The sequence below is a fragment of the Blennius ocellaris genome (genome assembly GCF_963422515.1).
Source record: "Blennius ocellaris genome assembly, chromosome: 23".
NCBI classification, from domain to species: Eukaryota; Metazoa; Chordata; class Actinopteri; order Blenniiformes; family Blenniidae; genus Blennius; species Blennius ocellaris.
Window position 1 is genome coordinate 18,175,523 of NC_137672.1, and position 26,164 is coordinate 18,201,686.

Here is a 26,164-nt window from a genome sequence, read left to right on the forward strand (position 1 = left end):
CCGACACACACAAATATTGACTCAAATAAACGCCAGTATAGCAGCCAAATGTGGTCTTTATTTGTATTTAGCTGTGATTTTAATCAAGTACCAAGGTTAGAATTGTATTAATTTAATTTATTTGAGCAAAACAAAGCAAACACTGGATCGTCCAATCAATGTATCACGACATAACTCAAGTGCAATATTCACAGTCAAGTCCAACATATATGCTTGACGGTTTATTAGGGAAGTGACCATATTTGATAACTTCCATATTTTTTTTACCAAATAAACAACAAAACGTGAGGAAATGGTATGGATAAACGTTGATTAAGGTGCTGCTGTTATGTCTTGACCCTTTGACCTTTCAGCTTTCAGTGTACCTGATAGTGTTTAAGTTGTTTTTGTAACAGTGGCAATAAAAACCTTCAATGTTTCACAACAAGTAAATAAGGGAGTGAAGTTTGTTTATAAAGTGCTTTTCACAGATAAACATCCCAAAGTGCTGTACACAAAATGGGAGCAACAGAAACAAAACATATGAAGTTCATTAAATACATAGTAAAAGTGGAAAATTCATTTAACAAATATTTTTTTTAAATCATAAAAATATGTCTGAAGTGCTTTTTAAAAGAGTCCATAGAGTCAAGAATGCAGCCTGAAAGGACAGTTTGACAGCATCCTGCTCACTTTACGAATATTTCTCAGGTGGTAAAAGCAGTTTTTCGTTTTTTTTCCGCTCTAACGACGTGGCCTGATCAAACTGGAGGTTTGTGAGGCTGATTTTAACAGACGAACCCAGAGCACCTCGTGGTTTTTTTTCACCAGACGAATCTTTTTATCCGGAGCGACGATCAGAGTCTCAGTTTTGTCAGCATTTATCTGGCGAAAACTAGTTTTTACTAACGCCAAAAACATAGATAAGATATTAAACCCCGAGTCATTGAAGGCGCGATATAATTGGATATGATCAGCGAATACGTGATAGGACACATTTTAGAAACCACCAATAAGACGACCAAGAGATAAGAGGTACAATAGAAACAAAACGGGCCCCGGGAAAGAGCCTTGTGGAACTCCACAATACAGGCTGGACACATCAGACGTTACGTCGTTAAATGTCTTTCTTTTCGTGTATGAGGAAAACCACTGGATATAATAAATAAATGTTAATAAACATAGTGTGGTCTTTAATAATAAAGCTTTAAATGGCCTCAGATTTGTCTGTAGAATATGAAACATCCGACTTCTGAGTCTGGTTTCTGCAAAGGTGAGTTTTTCCTTTCCACAGTCGCAAACAAACCTGCTTGCTCATGTGGATGTTGGGCTTTTCTATTTTCTTCTTTAAAAGCACATAGGAATGACTGTATTGTATTTTAAAAAATGTTTTTGTCTTAAAATATCGACAAATAGTCACTTGTTAGTTTGCAGACACTTTTTCTCTCGTGACATGAAATCTATTAGTATTAACTTGTGCGCGTTTTTTTACACACTTTGTTTTGAGTTCTGCCCGAATATTTAATTTTGCAGATTTATTTGCAACCACGTGACTCAATAAATACATGATTAAAAATTTTTTTTTTTTTAAATAATAAAATTTGTTCTAAAAATAAAATCATCATAATAAAATAAAAAAGAAAGAAAATCTGAGACACAGAAAAAGAAAAAAAAGAAAATCTGAGCCACAAAAAAAAAAAAAAAAAAAAAAAATGAAACATCCGACCTCTGAGTCTGGTTTCTGCAAAGGTTTCTCCCTGTTGGAGGGAGATTCTCCTTTCCACAGTCGCAAACAAACCTGCTTGCTCATGTGGATCTGTTGGGCTTTTCTATTTTCTTCTGTAAAAGCACATAGGAATGACTGTATTGTATTTAAAAAAAATTTAATTTTAAATCTCAACAAAGTCACTTGTTAGTTTGCAGAAACTTTTTCTCTCGTGACATGAAATCCATTAGTCTTAACTTGTGCTCGTTTTTTGCACACTTTGTTTTGAGTTCTGGCCGAATGTTTAATTTTGCAGATTTATTTGCAACCACGTGACGCAATAAATACATAATAAAAAAAAATTATTAAAAAAATAAATAAATTTGTTTTAAAAATAAAATCCTAATAATAAAAGAAAAGAGAAAGAAAATCTGAGACAAAAAAAAAAAAAAAAATATGAACCATCCAGACCTCCGAGGTCGTCAGGAGGAAGAGTTGCGCAGAGTCACCGACAGATGGCGCACTTCCATCACAACACTGAGGCGGGAGTCTCTCGACCGTGTGAAACGTGCTCGTGCAATAATAGTCATTTATTGTCGCTGCGGAGAGAGAAAAGAAAAAGAAAAGAAAAGGAGGAGGCGGGTAAAAAAAAAAAAAAAGGGGGGCGCGAGACGCGCAACACGTCACGTGACCGAATGCGGAAGTCGTGAGAAAGTGTGTAGCAGAGAGAGAGAGAGGGAGAGAGAGGGAGAGAGAGTGCAGCTCCTGGCTGTTTACTCCTCGATTCTCCTTCTAAAACCTTTATTCCTCCAAAAGATCCGCAAAACTGAACACTGTCCGTCCAGCTTCCGCACAGGAAGGTAAGTGAACACCAATTAAATCCAATTCCAACTTTACTTCTTCTTCTTTTTCTTTTTTTTAGAAGGAAATAACAAACCCTCGATCTCATAGAAATGTTCATTTAATAATATAAACAGTGTCCCTCCCCTCCTCCTCCTCCTCCTCCCTTTCTAGTAGTTGGAGGAGAAGTAATGTGTGGAAACTGGCTGTTCCTGCAGCACAATGCAGGCTTTGTTCAGGCAGTGCAGCTCATATTTCCATCTCACTCACTTTATTGTTGTTATTGTGTCTCGATTGTGTCTTGGTTTCGTCACTGTGAGTTAATTCTCGTTGTTGTTGCGTGCACAGCAAACAGCCCCAGCTGGGTGCAGATTGTCATTTAATGGTCAAAGCTTATTGATCTACGAGCTCAATTGCCAGTTAATTGAGAAAAAAAAAACACTATTTCAGTGCATCATGAAGACTTAGAAGTTTATTTATGGTTGCGTTTTTGTTTTTTGTTTTTAAAATCATTGACCATGATGAATTGTTCCTGATAATGTTTTTGCATGTGACGGTTTTATTTGATTGATGTCGTCAGTCTCCAGTTTTTTTAGTTTGCACCATTCAAGAATGAAAACAAATGTGTGTATTGTTTGCATTGTTGACTGATAATCAAATACAGGCATATCTGCACACTGGATATGTGACAAACATGTGTGATTTCATGTTGAAAATGACTATTTCATGCTTTAATACGTCTTGCACTGTTGTGAATGAAGAGATCCGTATTTCAGTAAAACAAAAGGAAAATAAATAACATAATATAAAATCTTAGACACAATTTAAACTCGATACTCAAGTAAAATTGCAAGGATGTGGATGGATGGGTACCAGCGACAGTAAACACAGTCCCACGCCTTTAGCCTTCTTAAATAATAAATATTCTAAATTACAAACTTGATTAAGTGTTCGACTTAGCTTGGTTTAACTGGCGACGGTGGACAGTAAAGTCTCCAGAGTCAGAGGAGGGAGAAACAGATTTATTAATGTCAGCTTTACAAGTAAATAAAAAAAACAGAATTAAGGGAAAACGGTGGATATAAAACACATTCGGTAAACTGCAAAGTCTCTTTCATGTCATGTGACATCAGTTACTGGTGCTGAGAGAATACTGGTGGATGAAACTCTCCGTATTATTTCAGGCCGAAGCCAAACAGATTAAATGTGTTCTTCACTACACATCCGCTGTGATTTGTGAGGTGCGATATGTTCCAGCCACTCGCCGCCTTGTTTTAATATCCTGTGAAGCGACGGCGACGGCGGAAAGAAAGAAAAAAAAAAAACACCATTAAGTTCACGTCGGACTGCAGGCGAATATGCTGATGAAGTGAAGAAGACACTAATATCATGAACCTCCATCTCCTGAGAGAGAGAACGAGTGCAATCTGAACCGAAATCGCAAAGTTTGCATGAAAAAAGGCACAAAAAATGGCATTATTCAGCGTCTACATGACAACGTTTCCAGTGGAAACGGCGTTTACACATGAAAACACACACGTGAAGATATGCGTCTGCCTCGGTGGAGCCGTTTGGGGAAAAGTTTCCTCTTGTCGTTTCCACTTTGAAAACGTCGTGGAACCAATGTAAGTCTTGGGAAAAGTTTTCTCGCCGCACCGTGATTGACAAGTACGCAGCTTTTTTTCCTGGTCGACGTGTCGCCCATCGGCGAACACCTGCAAGCGTGTGAGACGCTGCAGATCGTCCCCGTCCAATCGCGTCCCACCTCATGTGTCACACCGCCGGTTTCACAGCTGGAGGCGAAGCGGTGCCTTCGAATCCCATCAGTGGCTTTTTGTTTTTTTTCTTTCTTTCCCTCTAATCATAGCGACCCATTTCGGCGCTCAAAAACAGCAGTCGGGATTTTGTGCCGATTAAAAGTGGATCATCGTCTCGGTGGACGTGACACTTGGAAGTTTTTTTTTTTTTTTTTTTTCTCCCGTGGCATAAATGGCCTTCCTTTCCTCAAATGCACAGAGAAAAGTAACGACTCTTGTCAAACTCGTTCTTTGACGTTCGCCTCGTCGGCTTTCGCTCCGAACGGGAAGGAAGTGTGAACCACGGAGGGACGCGCTAGGTCACAGATCGTCGTCATATCCTGTGTATGAGGCCAAAGAGGTGACGAAAGTCCACTGCTCCAACTTTTTTAGCGATCATGTGCTCATACAGGCGAATCGGAGAGTTTCCCTTGATGACATCACAAGGGGAAATAACTCCTCCCTTTGATCCGCCCACACAGGTTAATGAAAATTGACAAAGATTATTGACATACTGAGTAACAGTAACCATTGGATAATTGTTAGTAACTGTAACGACCAAACTAACCACGATATTCAGACGTATGATATTTTGAAATGTCATATTAAAATTTTTAAATGTGCCAATTAAAAGTGGATCATCGTCTCGGTGGAGGTGACACTTGGAAGTTTTTTTGTTTAGTTTTTTCTCCTGTGGCATAAATGGCCTTCCTTTCCTCAAACGCGCGGAGAAAAGTAACGACTCTTGGCGTCCAAACTCGTTCTCTTGACATTCGCCTCGTCGGCTTTCGCTCCAAACAGGAAGTGTGAACCACGGAGGGACACGCTGGGTCACAGATCTCACGGACGTCGGCAGCTTTTAAGATTTCGTGGAATTCAAACATGCGTCCCGTCTGAAACGATTCTGAAACGACTCTTAACCGCTGAGCTGCTTCAGCACAGATCACCGCACCGGGTTTAATCTGGCAGACGGCCACCATGACTTCCTGTCTAACGGTTGTTCCAAACCAAGGGGTTCCCGCCGTGACAGTGGAATCGGAAGGTTGCAGGTTCCACTCCCATCTCCACCTATCAAAGTGTCCTTGAGTGAGACACTGACTGAGCTGCCTTGCGTGTGAACAGTTGAACCTGGTTACAGTAGTTCTGGTACCGCTAGCGTGGTGAAACGACGCTGACCTCAGGGTCCGTCCACACCAGGAAACCGCTTCACCGAAACCAGACGTTTCCTGGCCCGTCATCCTCGTCAGGCGTGTTTTTAGAAGTTTTTGACACGGGTCCCAGAGTGGGGACATTTTAAAACCCCGGCTCGTGGACGGCAAAGTCGGCAAAGACGATCATCTGTGGAAAAAAAGATGACGTAATCGCCCCCCCCCCCCACGGAGGTCCGTGATGTCATCAAATAACCACAATGTCGCGGTAGCGCCGGGCCATGCTACATGCTAACAGTAGGAGCCAGAGGCCGTTCCTGCTGCCGCGTTAAGCCGTCACCTGTTTTTTCCCCCAACATTATATAAAGTTCCTACCGCGGCGGAATCAATCCGGGCGAACATGTGTCCGTCCTTGTTGTGTAACATCGGTAATGCCTGAGAATAAGTACTTGTGAGTATTATCATGACGGGACGGAGGATTACGTCGCTCTACCCACGCTTGTTTTTTTTTCTTCACGTCACCGCAAAGACGCCGTTTCTTTGCTACGCGGTGCGATTCTCTTCTGTACGTCTACGTCTGCTATAAGCACCTATCAGAGACCTGATTCTCCATCTGTGTGAAGCCCACCAACACCCCCCCCCCCTCGTGAGCTAATCCTCTTAGACCGTTTGGTTGTTTTCCTTTAATTGAACTCTCTGTCAAGAGTCTGTTCCTCCTGGTTCCACTACCGCTGAAATACCCCCCAACCGGAGGGGTTCCTGGATTCAGGACGAAAATCTTCCGATGAGAAGACGTTATTTTCTCTTCTTCTAACCTCCCAAGGCCTGCTGGTCTGTTGATCTCATCATTTCACCCCCCCCGTCCCTCCTTGTTCTGTCTCTTTCCGTCAATATATTGATAAATGCCTTGCTCTCATTGTCGCCTAACTGGTTTTGCAGGGTCCTTCTGAGGTCGGCCTGCTGGGATGAGGACGCCGTGACGTGGCCAGTGTCTCAGCGCCGGACCGAATCCTGTGACATCATGGCCGCCGCGAAGAAGAGTGAGTTTGGATCTGTGGATTTGACCAACTTGTGTTTCAGTATTAGGAAAGTGCATTTATGTAAAACTCGGGATCAAAAACCATGTTTTGAAAGGTTAAATGCATAAATGACTATGAAGGACTTTGAGCGTCCAGTAAAAACTGACGCCGTTGAAAACGCAAATATTACAGAAACGTTCTTTCCTCGTACACGTGAAAGGTTTTCTACATCTTCTAGAAATCTCTGCCTATTGTGGCGTAAAACGTCATGAGAGTCTCATGGACGAGGAACACCACAGTCAAGCGTGACTATCTTAATAATAAAAAGCGTAATGATGCGTTATATTTGTAGCTGCCTTTCAGACCGCTCAAGGTCACGTCACAAAAGTTAAAAATACAACATAATACAGACAACAAGACAGTAAAATTCAGGTCAAACAGCCGTGGTAACGGTAATATTTCTCCCTCATATCCTGTGTATGAGGCCAAAGAAGTGGAGAAAGTCCACTGCGCCAACTTTTTTAGCGATCATGTGCTCATACAGGCGAGTCAGAGTTTCCTTTGATGACGTCACAAAGGGAAATAACCCCTCCCTCTGGTAGTGGATGCTCTCTTTGACCCGCCCACACAGGTTAGTGAAAATTGACAAAGATTCTTGACATACTGAATAACAGTAACCCTCGGATAACTGTTAGTAACTGTATCGACCAAACGAACCACGATATTCAGACGTTGTCAAAATCATTGATTAATCATTTTCTTTCTTGGCATCGTTTCAACCAGGTCTTATGAAAATGCCAAAAAAAAGAAAAAAAAAAAGCATCTGTCTTCTGGTCATGTTGAGAACAATCTCCAGGATTTACAGCTTTTAACTTTTTTTTTTATGGGAATCTAATCAGGTTTACTGCTGACCTGGACCCGTTATACAACATGTGTGGTATTTCCTCTCTGCAGCTCTGCAGCCCTCCCAGGAAAAAAAAAAAAAAATATATATATATATATATAAATAAAACTGTTAAAAGGAAGTGCCCTTATTGTAAATCACGGTACAACCTTTCCACAGACCCCGAGGCGTTCTTTGATGAAAAATCAATCGCGTTTTAAATTCGAGATCGATTCCTGTTGGTGTCGTCGTTCGATCGTCGGCCAGTTCTCGTCAAGGCAAACGGGCCTATTTCCTTCAGGAAGCGAACGACTTAAAAAAACAATCTGGACACAAGGTCGGTTCCCGACAAAAACCAACGGCTGAAAGAGTTTTTTTATTACCACAATAACCAAGCCACAGGTTTTTCCTGGTGGCCTTCAAAGACCACTTTGCCGACTCGGCAGGAAGTGTGTAGAGGGTGAGGGGGATTTATGATATTGGCAGGATTAAAAACGTGGACAAAACCTGTTAAGATTATTTTATATAGGATTAAAGTATTTTCTCAAGTGCATTCAATTAAAAAAAAATTATTTTATTTTTTTTTGCATTTCTGCTCAGGCAACATTTGTCCCTGCCTAAAAGGAACAGACACCACAGCTCATTATATAAAATTAATTGAAAATGCAAAGACACTGCAATTTCACTTGAAACGACCTTAGATAGGCTCAAAATCGTTTTTATCAATTTGAAATTTTACACAATAATTACTCGCTTTCCTCTCATTATTTAGTTGTCAAACGAAATCTGTCTTTAAATCGGCAGATTCATTTATTTTTTATAAGGAATAGCATTTCCGACTGTACAGAATCTGCACGTTTCACAGGTGAGACTCATTCCGTCTGTTAAGATTCTTTTATATAGGATTAAAGTATTTTCTCAAGTGCATTAAATTTGAAAATGTATATCTATATTTTTTGGGGTATTTCTGCTCAGGCAACATTTGTCCCTGCCTAAAAGGAAGAGACACCACAACTCATTATGTAAAATGAATTTGAAATGCAAAGACGACGCATTTTCTTGAAATAGACTTAAAATTCTATTTATCAATTTGAAATTTTACACAATAATTACTCGCCAAATCTGTCTTTAAATCGGCGGATTCATTTATTTTTGATAAGAAATTGCATTTCCGACTTGACAGAATCTGCACGTTTCACAGGTGAGACTCATTCCGTCGACAAGTTATTCGGGAAATCAAACCTGCCGAGTCGGCACAAATTCTGCTTTTCTCTCCAGACGGAAACCCGCCGGGAGTCGCCGGGATAAGCCGGCAGATAGAGAGACGCGGCGACAGACGGATTAGGAGGGACAGACGATGATATAGATTAATCTGAAATAAGCCTCGTGTGGTTATTAGTGTTTCCCACTGGGAGGGGGGTGGAGGTGATGTCATGTGACCGCGATAATGAGCCGGACACGCTTTTGTTTGTGCAAAAATATTCACGTTAACAGTCGAGAGGTCGACCCTTCGGCAGGATGTGACATTCTTTAGAAGGCTCTTAAATTGTGTTGCACTTAAATTCCCAGTGAAATGTAAAACACTACTTTGCAGAAAACGATAGTTGGGGTTCTACTTGTACGGTTCCTCCGACTCTGCCCCTCCACTGTTGTCGCATAACAAAGTTATTTGAATTTTGAATCTCCAGCCGAGGAAGTCGGGGGAATCCTTCTTCGTGGGCGGAGCCTATGTGTGATGTCACGAGTTGTGCAGATCTCCATCTGTTGTGTTTATATCGGCTTGTTTCCTCTTAAATATCCAAGTTTTTACAGTGTTTTGAAGTTATAGTCGGTGTTTTATGAGCCTTGATGAAAGATTGAGCCTGGAAGAGACCGAGAGAGGAGAAGAGGAGCACGGGCCACTACCGGCTAGCGGCTCGCGGGAGCCGCTAGCTCGGGCGGCTAGTAGACGATCCAGTAATACCTGGACTCATCTTCGGTGATTCCAGTCAGAAAAGCTCTTGGACGTGTTGGATCCAGGAAGCCGGTCGTTCTGCCAACAGTCAGGAGCCTCAAAGCCTCAAAGGTGAAAACTGGCGGCTGCTGAGGCGAGGAGACGAGGACGAATGCAGGACGAAGCGTCTTCTGCTTCCTCAAACATGTTCCAGACGGGGTCACCAATGGCAGAACCACCTTCTGTGTCTTCTTCATCAATCACTGGGTTTGAAATGACCATGATGATGAAATCTGGTTCAATTCAGCCTCTTCGTGGTCAAAACTCTGATCCTCCATAATGTAAACACAACTTGGGCGTGTGCACAACTCGTGATGTCACTCTGTTATTGTCAGAAGCTCCGCCCAGCAGAGGAAATAGCGCCGTTTATCGGCTATTTTCTCTCAGATTGTCGTGTTTTAACATTTTACCCTTCGGCCAGTTAGCATGAAAAATGTCCCTAGAAGAGACACCAGAGTGTTTTGGAGGTGGAATCTTCATTTCACTAGGACTTTTAAAGTAAATGTCACGTTTGCCTGGAGGCGTCCTGATGCGGGAGCTTCAAGGGTTCAAGGAGCTATTTTAGTTGTGGAAAGTTCCGGTTTTCGGTTCACGATGTGGGCGATTGATGGTCGGAGCGCTTTGGGGGCCGGCGGACGGCGCCAGGCGAGCAGATGGCGCCACGTCTTTGGTCTTTTGGTTCAAAACGCTGGCGGTTCATTGTCGCAGAAACTTCCAGGAGAATTAAGGTGGACGTGGGACACATTTCCTCTTCAAGAGGTTGATTTGAATCAACGTACAGTCTGATTTTGGAATCATGAAAAAAGTAATTTTATTTACATTATATGTTGGGTTTTTTTCAATAAGGAGAAATGATGACATCTTGACAGAGTAAACAGCCGTTTCAAAGTTAGACGTGTAAAAAAGGGGAAGGAAAACATAAGTTAGCTTCGTCCTTCTCCTTTTTTTTTAATGCTGAGACTTTTAATTTTCTTATTTTCTGCTAAAAAATATGTTTTGTCACTAAGAATCATGTTCAAAAAATAAATTTCATTTATTCATATTAATTTTGACATAATGTGCCGGTCTCTTAAGCGCAGTAGTTTAATTCTTCTGTTTCTGGTCTTCGTTTCAAATTGAACTCAAGATGCAGACGACTGGTTTTCGACGCTATGACGGGTTTTTTTTTTTTTTTTTAACACGGGTCCCAGAGTGGAGGCTCGTGCAAAGACGATCATCTGTGGAAAAAATATGACGTAATAGAGCTATAGAACTCGAATTATGTAGCGGTTTATAAGCAAGGAATCTACTTCTTCTGCGTCACAGCGCCCCTACAGGCCTGGCAGGTGTACTACAAGCCCTGAAGAGGGTTTTTTTTTTTTTTGTAGAACGTCTGGGAGAAAAAAAGATCGTTTTTTTCTCGTCATGTCGACGACGAACATTCAGTTTGTGTAATTAGCCTCCCAGAGAGATTTTACTGTACGAGATTCCAGGCTTCGTGCAAAAAGCCTCTTAAATGTGAGTGGGAAGTTTAAATAACTGCACTGAGAATGAGATTTAGATGATTAACCTCAATCTTCAGGCTTCTTATTGAGGGTTTTCTCACCCAAAGGAAAGGAAAAAGGGTCTCTATACATTCCTACTGGCCACTTTCATAAGAGAAGATTAAGGGAACGAGGGAGGAGGAGGAAGAGGAAGGAAGAGGAACGACGGCGTCAAAATAGACGAAAGGAAGGAAGTTTTAGCGTCTCAATTTTCCTTCCTTTTCAACTTTTTCTACTTTTCGCCTTCTCGTTTCTCCACATTCTTCTTTATTCCCCCTTTTACTTGTTTTTTTTATATAAATTTTCCTCCATTCTCCAACAACAAACGAAGAAACGAGAGGGCAAAAAGTAGAAAATGCTGAAAAGGAAAGAAAATTGAGAAGTTAAAACTTCCATCACATGTTTTGTAGGAAAGTTTCTACATTACTTTAAGTAGTGACGTGACTTTTGTTCAACCTTTTGTAAACGAGAGACGCATTTGAGCGATTAAAAATAAAGAAATTAAGCTTAAATGCCAAAATTCCAACGTAAAATGTTGAAAATGTAAATTGATTTGACACATTTAATACATTAATTATTCATAAATATCAGAGACGTGGTCATAAATGTATCCGTATCCAACTATTAATACTTTAACATGTTTAGAATTTTAAAAAAACAACTCATTTCCATTCTGCTGCATTCGTGTCTCGTGCTCCCGGTAAGTCAGGATATCGTGAATATCGCCAAGGTTTCCCTGCTTTTATTATTGAACGCTCCAGTGCAGAGCGATCCTGCACATCTGGAAACGTGACGAAACTCCCCGCCTCATTATTGTGACCCACATTCGCCGCCGACATGGATTTCTAATCTCACAATGAAACTTTAATGGAACCGGGACCCGAGTGGTCCAGTAATTATCTGTGCTTCACATAATACAATCCATAATACCTGCATATTATCATAGTTCCTCCTTTAATATTAACTGGATTGCATGAAGGATGTGCAGGTATTATTTATGACCCAGGTCCTTTTATTTTTAGATGAGTGATTAAATTATTAATTAATTAAATGTATGGACATGGTGGATTTTAAGACCACGCAAATGATGTACAACGCTAAAAACAAAGTACTCCCAGATGATATCCCAAAAATGGTTCAAAGAGAGAAATAATAGATATAATTTAAGAAGGAGAGGAAATCAAAAGAAGGTTAGAAAAGTACATAAATTAAGGTGGACATGGGGACAAATGTCTCATTTCCTCCTCAAGAGGTTGATTTGAATCAACATACAGTCTGATTTTTGCCATTTTGCATATATATTAAAAAAAAGACATTTTCTTTTATTTCCATTATATGTTGTTTTTTTCAATTTTCAGACTAATTAACCTCAAATGAATAAATGAATAAATAATAATAATACATTTTTCTCAATAAGGAGAAATGATGTAAACAGTGGCCGCTTCAAAGTTAGACGTGTAAAAATGAAGGCAAACATAAGTTAGCTTCTTCCGTCTCCTTTTTTTTGAACATGCTGAGACTTTTATTTTCTTATTTTCTGCTAAAAATATGTTTTGTCACTAAGAATCATGTTCAAAAAATAAATGTCATTCATTCATATAAATTTTGACATAATGTGCCGGTGGTTTAAAACAGATAACTTCATGGTGGTTGTGGTTTGGCGACCGAGTCTTTTTCGTCCCAACGGATCATTTGTGCCGAGTCGGCGGTTCACATGAACGCCTCTGCCAGTAGATGTGAAGACGGTGGCGACTCCTCAGCTGTCGCCTTGGCGAGAAGCCTCGGAGACGCCGCTCCGAAGTCCCCGGAACATAAAACCTCTCTCCGATTAACAGGATCTGAGCAAATCTGCAGGTTGAGGTGAATTCCTGCTTCCTGCTTCCGCCTTTTTTACGAGGTTTCGTGTTTCGAAGGCTGCGGAATGTCTGATTTCAACATTTTTTCGGCGTTATGAGGGGCGGCAAAATCAGAACGTTTGTACGAAGCCGACGCGGGACGGGATCGGAGGTCCGACACGGCGCGGAACTTTTCAAAACGAAGGACCGATTCAACGTCTCGCCTGTTTTCAGCAAGACTTTTTATTTTTTTGTCAGACGACACGCGACTGGTGGGCGGAGCCACAATGCTGATTGGACGTTAACACCCACACATAGGAAAGCAAAAAATTAATTGCAAAGCCAAAACTGTCCACTAGGACATCTTGAACCATGCAAACCAGACGGTTTAATACTTTTACCGGCCGTTTCCACTGTTTTTGTCCTGGAAGAGAAGTGATTGAGTCGTCGGTCAACGTTCCTATCATTCAGCTCTCGGCTCTCGGGGGGGGGAACTCGGCTTGTTGTCTCAGAGACGGAACACGTGAGGCGTTTGGAGAGAGAAAGTTTCCAACCTGCCACCCGGGGAGTCGAGGCAGAACAATGAGCGTCAGTGTCTCGGTTCCACTTGAACCTGAAGGGAAATGTGGTGTTTGCCGAGTAACCGTAGCTTTGTTTTGACACGAGGCCTCAGTGACGTCCAACCAGTCGTCTCTGTACTGTGGGGAAGACGGATGGTCACGACTGCATGTTTACATCTGGGATGTAGGATTGATCACATGCTCACTTTGTGATCACTGATCACAAAGTGAAGTATCTTGACTGTGGTTGTTGGTCTACGTTCAGGGCGTCCAGGTTCAGGACCGAGATGAATCCTCCACTCGCTCGCTGTATTTCATCACTTTGGTTTTAGTTCTGACGTTTCTCGACAGCCTTGCCTCTTCTCTCTTCATGTGCAACTTTTCCTGAAACGGAAACGCAAAAAACGATGAGTTTTCCCTTTGAAACTTTATTTATTGGATATATTTAACAATATGGACAGAAAGTGAGAAATAAAAAAAAAATTGAAATTTTTATATATATATACATACATACATACACACGGAAAGTGAGAAATAAAAAAAATTGACATTTATATATATATATATGTGTGTGTGTGTGTGTGTGTAAACAGTCCCATCTGAAAGTCAAACACACCCATTGGGAGGCCAAACATGGAAAAATTAAATGAAATAACTAAAATAAAATAATTAAATTAAAATAAATAAATACATTAAATTAATTGAAAAATTAATAAAAAATCTTAAATTAATTAAATTTGATGTTTTTATTGATTTCATATTTTTATTTAGCCCCATAACCGCTCACTACTCGGCAAACATGGTGCAAATAAAATTAAATAATTAAGATTAAATAAAAAAAATAATACATTTAATTAATTAATAAAAAAAATTATAATTCAATTCAGAATTTTTTTTTTCATTGATTTATTATTTTATTTGTTAATTTAATAAATCAATTCAAAATAAATAAATACAATTAAAGCAGCGAAGGAAAAATAAAATAAATAAATGTATAAAAAAAATAGAAAATTGGGAGGAAAGGTCCAGATGAAGAGTGTATAGTTTATAAAAGGATGCATTTTTAAGGTTTTCATCTGATTCTGAATGAAAAATTATGCCAATTAATCACCGGTGGACGCTTCCTGTTTCTTTCTCTTCCCCCCTGGAGGAAAGTGGCGCCGGGACTTTGTGCACACGTCACTTCTTGACCTCTGTTTCCTCTCCCAGGTTGTTCGAAGGCCGGGGGGGTTCGCTTCTCGGAGGAGCCTCCCGCCGCCGGGCCGGCGTCCCACGTTCACTTTGACGAAAAGCTGCACGACTCCCTCGTCATGGTGACGCCGGAGGACGACGGCAACTTCATGGTCAAGGTGGGATTCCGAAAGTGACGTTTTTAGCTTTAGACAACTTAAGTTGGTCCCATAATATCCTACAAGTAAAACTACTATATAGCAACGGTCCAGAAACTGAAATATTTGGGCTCCTGGTGGAGAAAATTAAGACGTTTTAAGCTTTTTCTTTCTGTTTTTAATCTATTTGAGACGTGATTAACTGAAAAAATGAACAATGAATCAACTAAATCATCATGTTGCATCGAGATTCCAGGTTAAGTCATATTTTCTGCAGAATTTCTTACTTTTTAATTAATCTGGAAGAAAAAGAAACTTGAATTATTATTTTTTCAAATCGATATATCGCCCAGGCCTTGTGTCGGAGATCAACAAAGTTGATTTTCAGTGTATGTGAACACTTACATACACTTCACAGCATACGTGAGATTTATTCCAGCTCTTATTATGTTGTTTTCGTGAAAGAAAAGCTGCTAAAACGGCTTCAAAACGGGTAGAAATTGCTTAAAAGCCTCGAGTTTCACGAAGGACGGCGACACTTAATATCTAACAGGACTGTTAAAAGAACGTTTCTGGTCATAGAAACCCCGGCGTGAATTCATTTAGCTTCCCACTCAAACACTGGATGCGACCCGGAGGCTTTTATTTTGAAGATAACGATGACGTTTGTTGCACTTGAAGCGGTCGTCTGGCGAATGCTCTGCAGTCGTTTGTGCTGCAGGCGATCAGGAAGTCTGTCGTCCTCACGGACACATCAGAGGAACTGATTCAATTTAGGGGGGGGGGGGGGTTGTGGGGGGGGATGGGGGGGGGCTGCAAAAGAGGTTAAATAAACCCGTAAACACAAAGTACAATCAATTCAGAGGCAATAATTCTTCTTTTGCGTTTCTGTCTACTGAAATTGGTTTAACTGGAGTTCAGTCTTTTCAGATTTCATGTTATTTTATTTTTTTAAAAGGAGCTGTAATAATGTCGTAGATGTGGACTTTCTGTGACAAACTGTCTTATCGCTGAATCGTCCAGGCAGAGATTTAAGTCTCCTCGTCTCCTCGTCTCCTCGTCTCGTCAGCCGATGATATCAGGCCTCTCGTCTTCTCCTCCTCTCCTCTGACGCTCCGGAGCTTTCTTCATCCTATTTACAGGGAAATCAAAAGGGGGGAAATGTAGACAACACAATTATAGTATATTTAATTGAATATTGAACATTTTGGTTGTCTTTGTTCTTTATAAGCTGTTAGCAATAGCACTTAAATATGACGGGCTTTTGTGAAAAGCGAAAATGGACACAATAGTGAACAAGATGCATTTAATTTTAAATGATATAAAAGTTTTATATTTAAAATGTTTTCGTTTAAATCCTGCTCTGTAGCTTTTCATTCGTAGCGACGTTTAGCTTGTCAGGCGATTGCAGTTTTCCCTCTTGTACTGTAGCAATATTCCGTCGTGGTGCAGTGACACCTAGTGGTCCCAGGTGGTAATTACAGGTTTATTTCAATACGCACTTCTATATGAGCCTCCATTTACACAACGTTTCAAGTGAAAACGCGTCGTTATTGTAGGTTTTTTTTTCTTCAGAAAAGTTTCTCATTTACACGTAAAAAAAATTTTTTACACTGTAAACAATGCAGTTAACGTGTTGGGCCACTAGTGGGCGCTGTTGGTTGTTTTTTTTAAACGAAGCCACACACACACACACATGCGGCAGAGAACAATCCGCAATAAACATTAACAACGTCCGTCAACCGAAATTCTAGCAAATTGGATTTTTAATCACTGTGACTGTCAAAATAAAAGCACCGAGCCCCGGGAGAAATTGGGACTGGGAGTCACGACACTCTGGAGGCTGTTTTTGTCGTCCACTGAGCGTGTGCAGGGGAACCGTTTACTCCGGGCCGCGGCGACGTTCCGACACGGAAAATGTGGCGTCGGCGGCGTTTTCAAAAAGTTGCGCCTTCGGCGGCGGGGCAGAAATCCTTCCAGCCGAACGGCGGCGACCTTCACAGCTCCGGAGCTGGACTCGGCGGAGAGTGGGCGCAGAAGGCTGTCAGCCCGGCGCCGTGCCTCATCGCAGAGACGAGGGGTGGTGGGGGTATCGCTATGGAAACGGCGGGGGGGGAGGGAGGGGGGGGGGGGGGCTGTTGGCTGTCCTTGCAGGCAGAGTGAAGACGAGGAGGAGGAGGGAGTGTGTGGGATGGAAGCGGCACAACAGCTGTATGAATACCAGCGTTGATGGAGGGTGTTTACACAGCGAGCGGTGGGGGGGGGGGGGGGGGGGGGGGGTCACAGGAACGGCGGAATCCATGTTTCTCGCCGTTTCTCATTAGAACGTTGACGCGTGGGGAAGGAAGTGAGCAGCTGTCGGCGCCGCAGAGATTCGCTGAAGTCGTGAAGAAGCCAGACTTTTTTTTTTTTTCCTCGGAGATCAGGTGTGGAAAACGACTTCATCTGCTTCCAGGCTAACGGCGGCGCAACGCGCTAAACGCTCTTTGTGAAGCCACAGAAACACAGAACGTCACTTTAAAAAAAAATTAAGTATTACCGTTTGCTACAAAATAAAGCGTCGATGTGGGGAAGAGTTTCTGTAATCTGGTAGATTATTTTATTTATTTTATTTAATTTATTTATTTTATTTAATTTATTTTATTTATTTTATTTATTTTATTTATTTTATTTATTTTATTTATTTTATTTATTTTATTTATTTTATTTATTTTATTTATTTTATTTATTTTATTTATTTTATTTATTTTATTTATTTTATTTATTTTATTTATTTATTTTATTTTATTTATCTATTTATTTTATTTATCTATGTATTTTATTTATTTATTTACCCCTATGGGATTTTATTGTGTAAACAGTGCTACATTTCGTCGACTTGATTCAAAAGACGTTTCTACGACGTCGCTCTGCACGTCGACGAGCGACGACGAAGATCCGACACAGAAACGACAGCTAGAAAACAAGCGATGAGCGGAGTGAGGGATGAAGGGATGAAGGAAGGAAGGACAAGTGGAAAGAAATGAGAAGTTGAACAGAAGTAATTTTATAATTGATTAAGCAAAACGACACCGAAGGAAGCAGCTCCACCAAAATACTGTGTATATAGATCTACGTTCTTCTTCTTCTTGTTATCCTCCTCCTCCTCCTCCTCCTCCTCCTCCTCCTCCACTCTCTCTCTCATTTCACTCTCACACTAACTGGTCACTGTAACCAAAGTCTCTCCGTTCTGAAGCAGCGACTCGCCGGAGGCTCTTCCTGCTCATCACTTTACCCTCCTCCTCCCTTCTTCTCCTCTCCTCTCTCCTCCCTCTCTTCTTCTCCTCTCCTCTCTCCTCCCTCTCTTCTTCTCCTCTCCTCTCCTCTCTCCTCCCTCCCTTCTTCTCCTCTCCTCTCCTCTCTCCTCCCTCCCTTCTTCTCCTCTCCTCTCTCCTCCCTCTCTTCTTCTCCTCTTCTCCTCTCCTCTCTCCTCCCTCTCTTTTCATCCTCTCCTCTCTCCATCTCTTCTTCTCCTCTCCTCTCTCCTCCCTCTCTTTTATCCTCTCCTCTCCTCTCTCTCCTCCCTCTCTTTTCATCCTCTCCTCTCTCCATCTCTTCTTCTCCTCTCCTCTCTCCTCCCTCTCTTTTATCCTCTCCTCTCCTCCCCTCTCCTCCCTCTCTTCTTATCCTCTCCTCTCTCTCTCCTCTCTCCTCCCTCTCTTTTCATCCTCTCCTCTCTCCATCTCTTCTTCTCCTCTCCTCTCTCCTCCTTCTCTTTTATCCTCTCTTCTCTCCTCCTCTTTTATCCTCTCTTCTCTCCTCCTCTTTTATCCTCTCCTCTCTCCTCCCTCTCTCCTCCTCCTCTCCTCCCTCTCTTCTTATCCTCTCCTCTCTCCTCCCTCTCTTCTTCTCCTCTCCTCCCTCCCTTATTCTCCTCTCCTCTCTCCTCCCTCCTCCCTCTCTTTTATCCTCTCCTCTCTCCTCCTCTTTCATCCTCTCCTCTCTCCTCCTTCTCTTTTATCCTCTCTCCTCTCCTCCTTCTCTTTTATCCTCTCTTCTCTCCTTCCTCTCTTCTCTCCTCCTCTCCTCTCTCCTCCCTCTCTTTTATCCTCTCCTCTCTCCTCCTCTTTTATCCTCTCCTCTCTCCTCCCTCTCTCTTCTCACCTTCTTTAAAATACTCGTAGTACAATATCAATCGGCGGTGATATTAAGTCTCAGGGATTGTTTTTGTTTATTATTTGTTCTGTACTTCTGTTGTTGTTGTTGTTTTCTCTTGGTGAAGGACTGAGCAGTACTTATGACGACGACAAAACTCATCCGGCCAAAAGTAAATCCTCTCTTTATAAACCTGGGAGGGAATTGCAGTACACACACACACACACACACACACACACACACACACACACGATGATGATGTCACCAGGTGTGTCTCCCTCCGTCAGGTGGGCTTCCTGAAGACGCAGCACCGCTATGAGGTCGTCTTCACGCTGCCCGAGGTTCCAGCTCTGGGGAAAGCCGTGTGTCCGTCACCGCTGCCCAGTCCTCACCTCCGCATCACGGACATCTCTCCTGCTCCCGAAGGTCGGAACCTCCAGCGTTCACTCACTTCCTGTCTCCACTGCAGCCTCTCTGCTCTGGCGTATGACAACTTCCTGTCTCCACAGCAGCCTCTCTTCTCTAGCGTATGACAACTTCCTGTCTCCACAGCAGCCTCTCTTCTCTAGCGTATGACAACTTCCTGTCTCCACAGCAGCCTCTCTTCTCTAGCGTATGACAACTTCCTGTCTCCACAGCAGCCTCTCTTCTCTAGCGTATGACAACTTCCTGTCTCCACAGTAGCCTCTCTTCTCTAGCGTACACAAACTTCCTGTCTCCACAGCAGCATCTCTGCTCTGACATACACCAACTTCCTGTCTCCACAGCAGCCTCTCTGCTCTGACATATACCAACTTCCTGTCTCCACAGCAGCCTCTAGTCTGACATACACCAACTTCCTGTCTCCACAGCAGCCTCTCTGCTCTAGCATACACCAACTTCCTGTCTCCACAGCAGCCTCTCTGCTCTAGCATACACCAACTTCCTGTCTCCACAGTAGCCTCTCTGCTCTAGCATACACCAACTTCCTGTCTCCACGTAGGCCTCTCTGCTCTAGCGTACACAAACTTCCTGTCTCCACAGCAGCATCTCTGCTCTAGCATACACCAACTTCCTGTCTCCACAGTAGCCTCTCTGCTCTAGCATACACCAACTTCCTGTCTCCACAGTAGCCTCTCTGCTCTAGCATACACCAACTTCCTGTCTCCACGTAGGCCTCTCTGCTCTAGCGTACACAAACTTCCTGTCTCCACAGCAGCATCTCTGCTCTAGCATACACCAACTTCCTGTCTCCACAGTAGCCTCTCTGCTCTAGCATACACCAACTTCCTGTCTCCACAGTAGCCTCTCTGCTCTAGCATACACCAACTTCCTGTCTCCACAGTAGCCTCTCTGCTCTAGCATACACCAACTTCCTGTCTCCACAGCAGCCTCTCTGCTCTGGCCTATGACAACTTCCTGTCTCCACAGCAGCCTCTCTGCTCTGGCGTATGACAACTTCCTGTCTCCACAGCAGCCTCTCTTCTCTAGCGTATGACAACTTCCTGTCTCCACAGCAGCCTCTCTTCTCTAGCGTATGATAACTTCCTGTCTCCACAGCAGCCTCTCTGCTCTGACATACACCAACTTCCTGTCTCCACAGCAGCCTGTCTGCTCTAGCATACACCAACTTCCTGTCTCCACAGCAGCCTCTCTGCTCTAGCATACACCAACTTCCTGTCTCCACGTAGGCCTCTCTGCTCTGGCGTACGCTCACTTCCTGTCTCCACAGCAGCCCCTCTTCTCTGGTGTACACCAACTTCCTGTCTCCACAGCAGCCCCTCTTCTCTGGTGTACACCAACTTCCTGTCTCCACAGCAGCCCCTCTTCTCTGGTGTACACCAACTTCCTGCCTCCACAGCAGCCTCTCTGCTCTGGCGTACACCAACTTCCTGTCTCCACAGCAGCCTCTCTGCTCTGACAACACCCACTCTCCACAACAAGCTCTTCAAACAGGCTGATCTAATTCTTGCCTTCCTCCTCTGCTGTTTATTTGACTCACATCCTGATTTATTCTGAGCTTTGATGATAAAAACAACACGATTATGTCGCTAAATTCATTATCCAGCGTGTGGCGTTGTAACAAAACCTCGTCTTGTAACAAAAACCTCCGTCTGTGTCCCACTGACGGAGACAATTTGGACGCCGTTCCTCTCGGCCTTGAACGCCACGCCACGTTTATCCAGGGTTTTATTCTGGTGACTGTTCAGTGTTTGAAGCGTGCGGCGGCTCTGACGACCAGATGGCGGTGGAAACGGCTCAGATTGTGTTGTTACAGCGATTTATCTCTGAGAAATCACAACCGGAGGACCGACTGCTTCTGTTCCTTCACTCCCGAGCCGCAATGTGAGGAAATACTGCTCCAATTAAAATCATTGGCTCAAGGTGATGCCAGCATTTTATAAAAAAAAAAAAAAAAAAATTGCACAAGTGTCGGCTGTAATGAAGACCAATTAAAAATGTGTTTTTTTAATTATTATTATTTTAAAAAGCTGTCGGGATCATGACAGGTGCAGAATATATAAAGACTTGCCAGATATTTCCAATCAAAACTGGCAGAAGAAGAGATGCGCTTTTTATTGCCAAAGGAATCGAGCAGCTGTTAACGACGTCCGGCCCAGAACGACTCCCAGGACTCGTTATGTGGCACCGGCGTGGGTCTGGCTCTGTGGAGGGACTCGTTCTGGGTCTGGCTCTGTGGAGGGACTCGTTGGAGGGACTTGTTATGTTTCTCACTCTGTGGAGGGACTCGGTCTGGCTCTGTGGAGGGACTCGTTATGAGTCTGGCTCTGTGGAGGGACTCGTTATGAGTCTGGCTCTGTGGAGGGACTCGTTCTGGGTCTGGCTCTGTGGAGGGACTCGTTCTGGATCTGGCTCTGTGGAGGGACTCGTTATGGGTCTGGCTCTGGTTCTGTGGAGGGACTCGTTATGGGTCTGGCTCTGTGGAGAGACTCGTTCTGGGTCTGGCTCTGTGGAGGGACTCGTTCTGGGTCTGGCTCTGTGGAGGGACTCGTTGGAGGGACTCGTTATGTTTCTCGCTCTGTGGAGGGACTCGTTACGGGTCTGGTTCTGTGGAGGGACTCGTTCTGGGTCTGGCTCTGTGGAGGGACTCGTTCTGGGTCTGGCTCTGTGGAGGGACTCGTTCTGGGTCTGGCTCTATGGAGGGACTCGTTACGGGTCTAGCTCTGGAGGGACTCATTATGTTTCTCACTCTGTGGAGGGACTCGTTCTGGGTCTGGCTCTGTGGAGGGACTCGTTCTGGGTCTGGCTCTATGGAGGGACTCGTTACGGGTCTAGCTCTGGAGGGACTCATTATGTTTCTCACTCTGTGGAGGGACTCGTTCTGGGTCTGGCTCTGTGGAGGGACTCGTTCTGAGTCTGGTTCTGTGGAGGGACTCGTTCTGAGTCTGGTTCTGTGGAGGGACTCGTTCTGAGTCTGGTTCTGTGGAGGGACTCGTTCTGAGTCTGGTTCTGTGGAGGGACTCGTTCTGAGTCTGGTTCTGTGGAGGGACTCGTCGTCAATCCTACTGCATGTCTGTAACTGAAGCAGGTTACTGACCTTTACTTCCTGTTCTTTCCCCGTTGTGTGTGTGTGTGTGTGTGTGTGTGTGTGTGTGTGTGTGTGTGTGTGTGTGTGTGTGTGTGTGTGTGTGTGTGTGTGTGTGTGTGTGTGTGTGTGTGTGTGTGTGTCTGCATATGTTTTTGTGTGTGTGTGTGTATGGTTTTTTGTGTTTGTCTCTGTATATGTTTGTGTGTGCGTGTGTCTGTGTTTGTATATGTTTGTGTGTGTTTGTGTTTGTATGTATTTGTGTGTGTGTGTGTGTGCGTGCGTGTGTGTGTCTGTAGTTTTTTGTGTGTGTTTGTGTCTGTATGTGTTTTTGTGTGTGTGCATGTGTGTTTGTGTTTGTATATGTTTGTGTGTCTGTGTGTTTGTCTGTATATGTTTTGGGTGTGTGTGTGAGTGTGTGCATGCGTGCATGTATGTTTGTGTCTGTATATGTTTGTGTGTGCGTGTGTGTGTGTCTGTAAGGTTTTTTGTGTGTGTGTGTGTCTGTATGTGTGTTTGTGTTTGTATATGTTTGTGTGCGTATATGTGTTTTTGTGTGTGTGAGTGTGCGCATGCGTGCATGTGTGTTTGTATATGTGTGTGTGTGCGTGTGTGTGTGTCTGTATATGTTTTTGTGTGTGTCCAGTGCAACTTGCCCTAAAGATTAAGAAACTGAATGTCTCATGTTGTTTTTGTATTTATTTGACCGTGTGTGTGTGTGTGTGTGTGTGTGTGTGTGTGTGTGTGTGTGTGTGTGTGTGTGTGTGTGTGTGTGTGTGTGTGTGTGTGTGTGTGTGTGCAGGAGGCCTGAAGATCACGTGTGAGTACCTGGCCCAGCAGGAGGGGGTTCTGTGTGAGGAGGTGCTGCTGCTGAGCGAGACCAACGAGGACGTGTGCGTCCGGGTCAAAGTTCACGCCAGAGTCATGGGTGAGACGCGTCATGAGACCAGCTCCTAGCTCGCGACCTTTACTTTGAAAGTTGTGACACTTCATCTCGTCTCAAAGACAAAAGTCCAGGTTGAACTTCCTCAGCGGGGCGCTGCTGCCCCCTGCTGGACATTTTGAAGTTTCACTGCATTTCTACAATCTAATCCTACAATTGGGAGTAAAAAATAAATAAATTAATTAAAAAAACACAATCTCACACAAAAGTCTATAGACGGTGACGTTTCCCTGCAGCGTGAATCTTTTAACTGTTGATGTCCAGAGGAAGTCGAACATTTAGACCTTCGGCAGATGGGGAATTAGGTAAAGGGGCGTTTTCTGTCCTCCATCTGTGCCTGTGTAAATATAGTAGTGTGTGTGTGTGTGTGTGTGTGTGTGTCGGCGTTTCAGCCCCAACATCTGTCCAGATGTCTGTGTGTAATTGAGGCCCGGATGAAAAGCGCATGAGAGGTTTAATCCGCGGATCAGGACAGAGGAGCGTCGCCATGGAGACCAAATTATTAAAAAAACAAACATTTCTCTCCTTTAATCAGCTTTATTAATCTGTTAATCTGTCTATAGATGTATTATTAATATAACTCGCGTATTTATGGGGAATAAATTCAAACCCAAAACTCTAGAATCACAAAGACGGATAAAATAGGAAGCAAACACACACACACGCACATATACACATATATATGTGCGTGTGTGTATATATATATATACACACACACACACACACACACATATATATATATAGATATGTGTGTGTTTGTGTGTGTGTATATGTGTGTGTGTATATATATATATAGTACACACACACACATATATATATGTGTATATATATGTGTGTGTGCGTGTATATATATATAATACACACACACACATATATATATGTGTTTGTGTGTGTATATATATGTGTGTGTGTATATATGTGTATACGTGTGTAGATGTGTATGTGTGTGTGTATACATGTGTATATGTGTGTGTGTGTATATATATATATATATACATAATACACACACGTATACACACACACATATGTGTGTGTGTGTGTGTATATATATATAGTACACACACACACATATATATATGTGTGTGTGCGTGTATATATATAATACACACACACACATATATATATATATGTGTTTGTGTGTGTATATATGTGTGTGTGTGTATATATGTGTATACGTGTGTGTGTGTGTGTGTGTGTGTGTGTGTGTGTGTGTGTGTGTGTGTGTGTGTGTGTGTGTGTATATACGTGTGTATATGTGTGTGTGTGTATATATATATATATACATAATACACACACGTATACACACACACATATGTGTGTGTGTGTATATATATATAATACACACACACACATATATATATATGTGTGTGTGTGTACTATATATATATACACACACACACACATATGTGTGTGTGTATACGTGTGTATTATGTATATATATATATATACACACACACACACATATACACACGTATATACACACACACACACATATACACATGTATACATGTATATATATATATGTGTGTGTGTGTGTGTGTGTGTGTGTGTGTGTGTGTGTGTGTGTGTGTGTGTGTGTGTGTGTGTGTGTGTGTGTGTGTGTGTGTGTGTGTGTGTGTATATATATAGTCAAACAATCATGTATGCTGTTCCATGTTTTTTTGTTTTTTTTAAACTTGCAGTGGGAAAATGTAAACATTGTGTGTGAAAGACAAACACTGAAGTCCTGCAGTCTGGATATTTGTCATCTAGTCGATGTAGATCAAGTTTAAACTGCCATCAAATACAATTTACACTGAATTGTGAGTTACTGCATTTAAAAAAAAAAAAAAAAAAAAAACCCTGCGCAGTTGAAAACGTTTGCCTTGTTTGTGTGGCTCCTGGTCCAGACCGCCACCACGGGACGCCCATGCTGCTGGAGGGCGTTCGCTGCATCGGCATGGAGCTGGAGTACGACTCCGAGCAGAGCGACTGGCAAGGCTTCGACTAGACGTCCTCCGGGAGACAGAAAAAAACACCAATGACCCATAAACATGTACGATCGTCAGAAGAAAAAAAAACAAAACAAGTTTCCACCCTGAAAATAGAAACAAAACAGTCTATTTGCTATAAGTTTTGAAGTGGATGAGCCGCTAGGGGGCAGCAGCGCTCAGTTCATCCTTTTTTTTAACTCTTCTTCTGATGCGAAATATGTGTGATTCGTAGGTTTGTGATTAAAAAGCTTTAAAAAAAAACAGAAAAACTTCAACGCATGCATGAGGGAGCAGAAGTCGACGGGGTGTAATACCGCGGTGGCGCCACCAGGGGGCAGTGCAGGCCAGGGTGTGTCACCCTTGAAGGCTTTGTTGGTCAAAACGGCCACGTTTCTCTGTTTGAAGTCAACTTTGGCGCGTCATAGAGCTTTATATCGACACTTTTTATTAGTGCTCCGCGTAGTCAGAGGTTTTAACTCACTTTTATTTTGTACTCAGGTAAACTTCACCTTCATTTTTCTCTTTAAAACTGTTTTTTTTTTCCCCCAGTAGGACTGAAGAACAAAAAAAAATACAAAACACTGAATATAGTACAAATACTGTCTCCAGAACTCAACTACTAACACACGTCTGCTTTTTTTTTTTTTTTAAACAAAATGAGTGTTTTTTTTCTTTAAAACTACTATAAAATCCAAGTTTTATTAAGTGTTCGCAAGGTTTACTGGTCTAATCCATCCGGGTTTTAAATAACGATGAAGTTTTCGCCCAGAAATACCCACAATGCAACAGTGCTAGAAGTTTCCGTCGTGGTTGAGAGTCGCTTCATGTTGAGATTGTCGTCATTTTTGTTTAAAAATAAGACATTTGCGTGACGCGTGCTCCTGCCCAGAAACCAAGAAGCAGTCAAGAGGTTAAATTTAAAGGTCATTTTTATCACCGGAGATGAAATCGGAGCAGTTGGACGCTCCACAACGGGGAA

General features: G+C 42.6%; 1 protein-coding gene across 2 annotated transcripts in view; it reads left to right on the plus strand.

Moving 5' to 3' along the window:
* The window catches only part of adisspb (adipose secreted signaling protein b), a 215,827-nt gene extending 189,663 nt beyond the window's left edge, over positions 1–26,164 (plus strand). The window contains exons 2-7 of one of the 2 annotated variants that reach the window (XM_080519095.1): positions 2,432–2,544; positions 6,408–6,508; positions 14,491–14,630; positions 19,031–19,169; positions 23,072–23,197; positions 25,102–26,164. In XM_080519095.1, coding sequence (XP_080375221.1) covers positions 6,490–6,508; positions 14,491–14,630; positions 19,031–19,169; positions 23,072–23,197; positions 25,102–25,202 — 525 coding nt within the window. In that variant the 5' untranslated portion in view covers positions 2,432–2,544; positions 6,408–6,489 and the 3' untranslated portion in view covers positions 25,203–26,164. Of the gene's footprint in view, positions 1–2,411; positions 2,545–6,407; positions 6,509–14,490; positions 14,631–19,030; positions 19,170–23,071; positions 23,198–25,101 lie in introns of those variants that run through there. The other variant, XM_080519094.1, reaches the window with a different exon arrangement.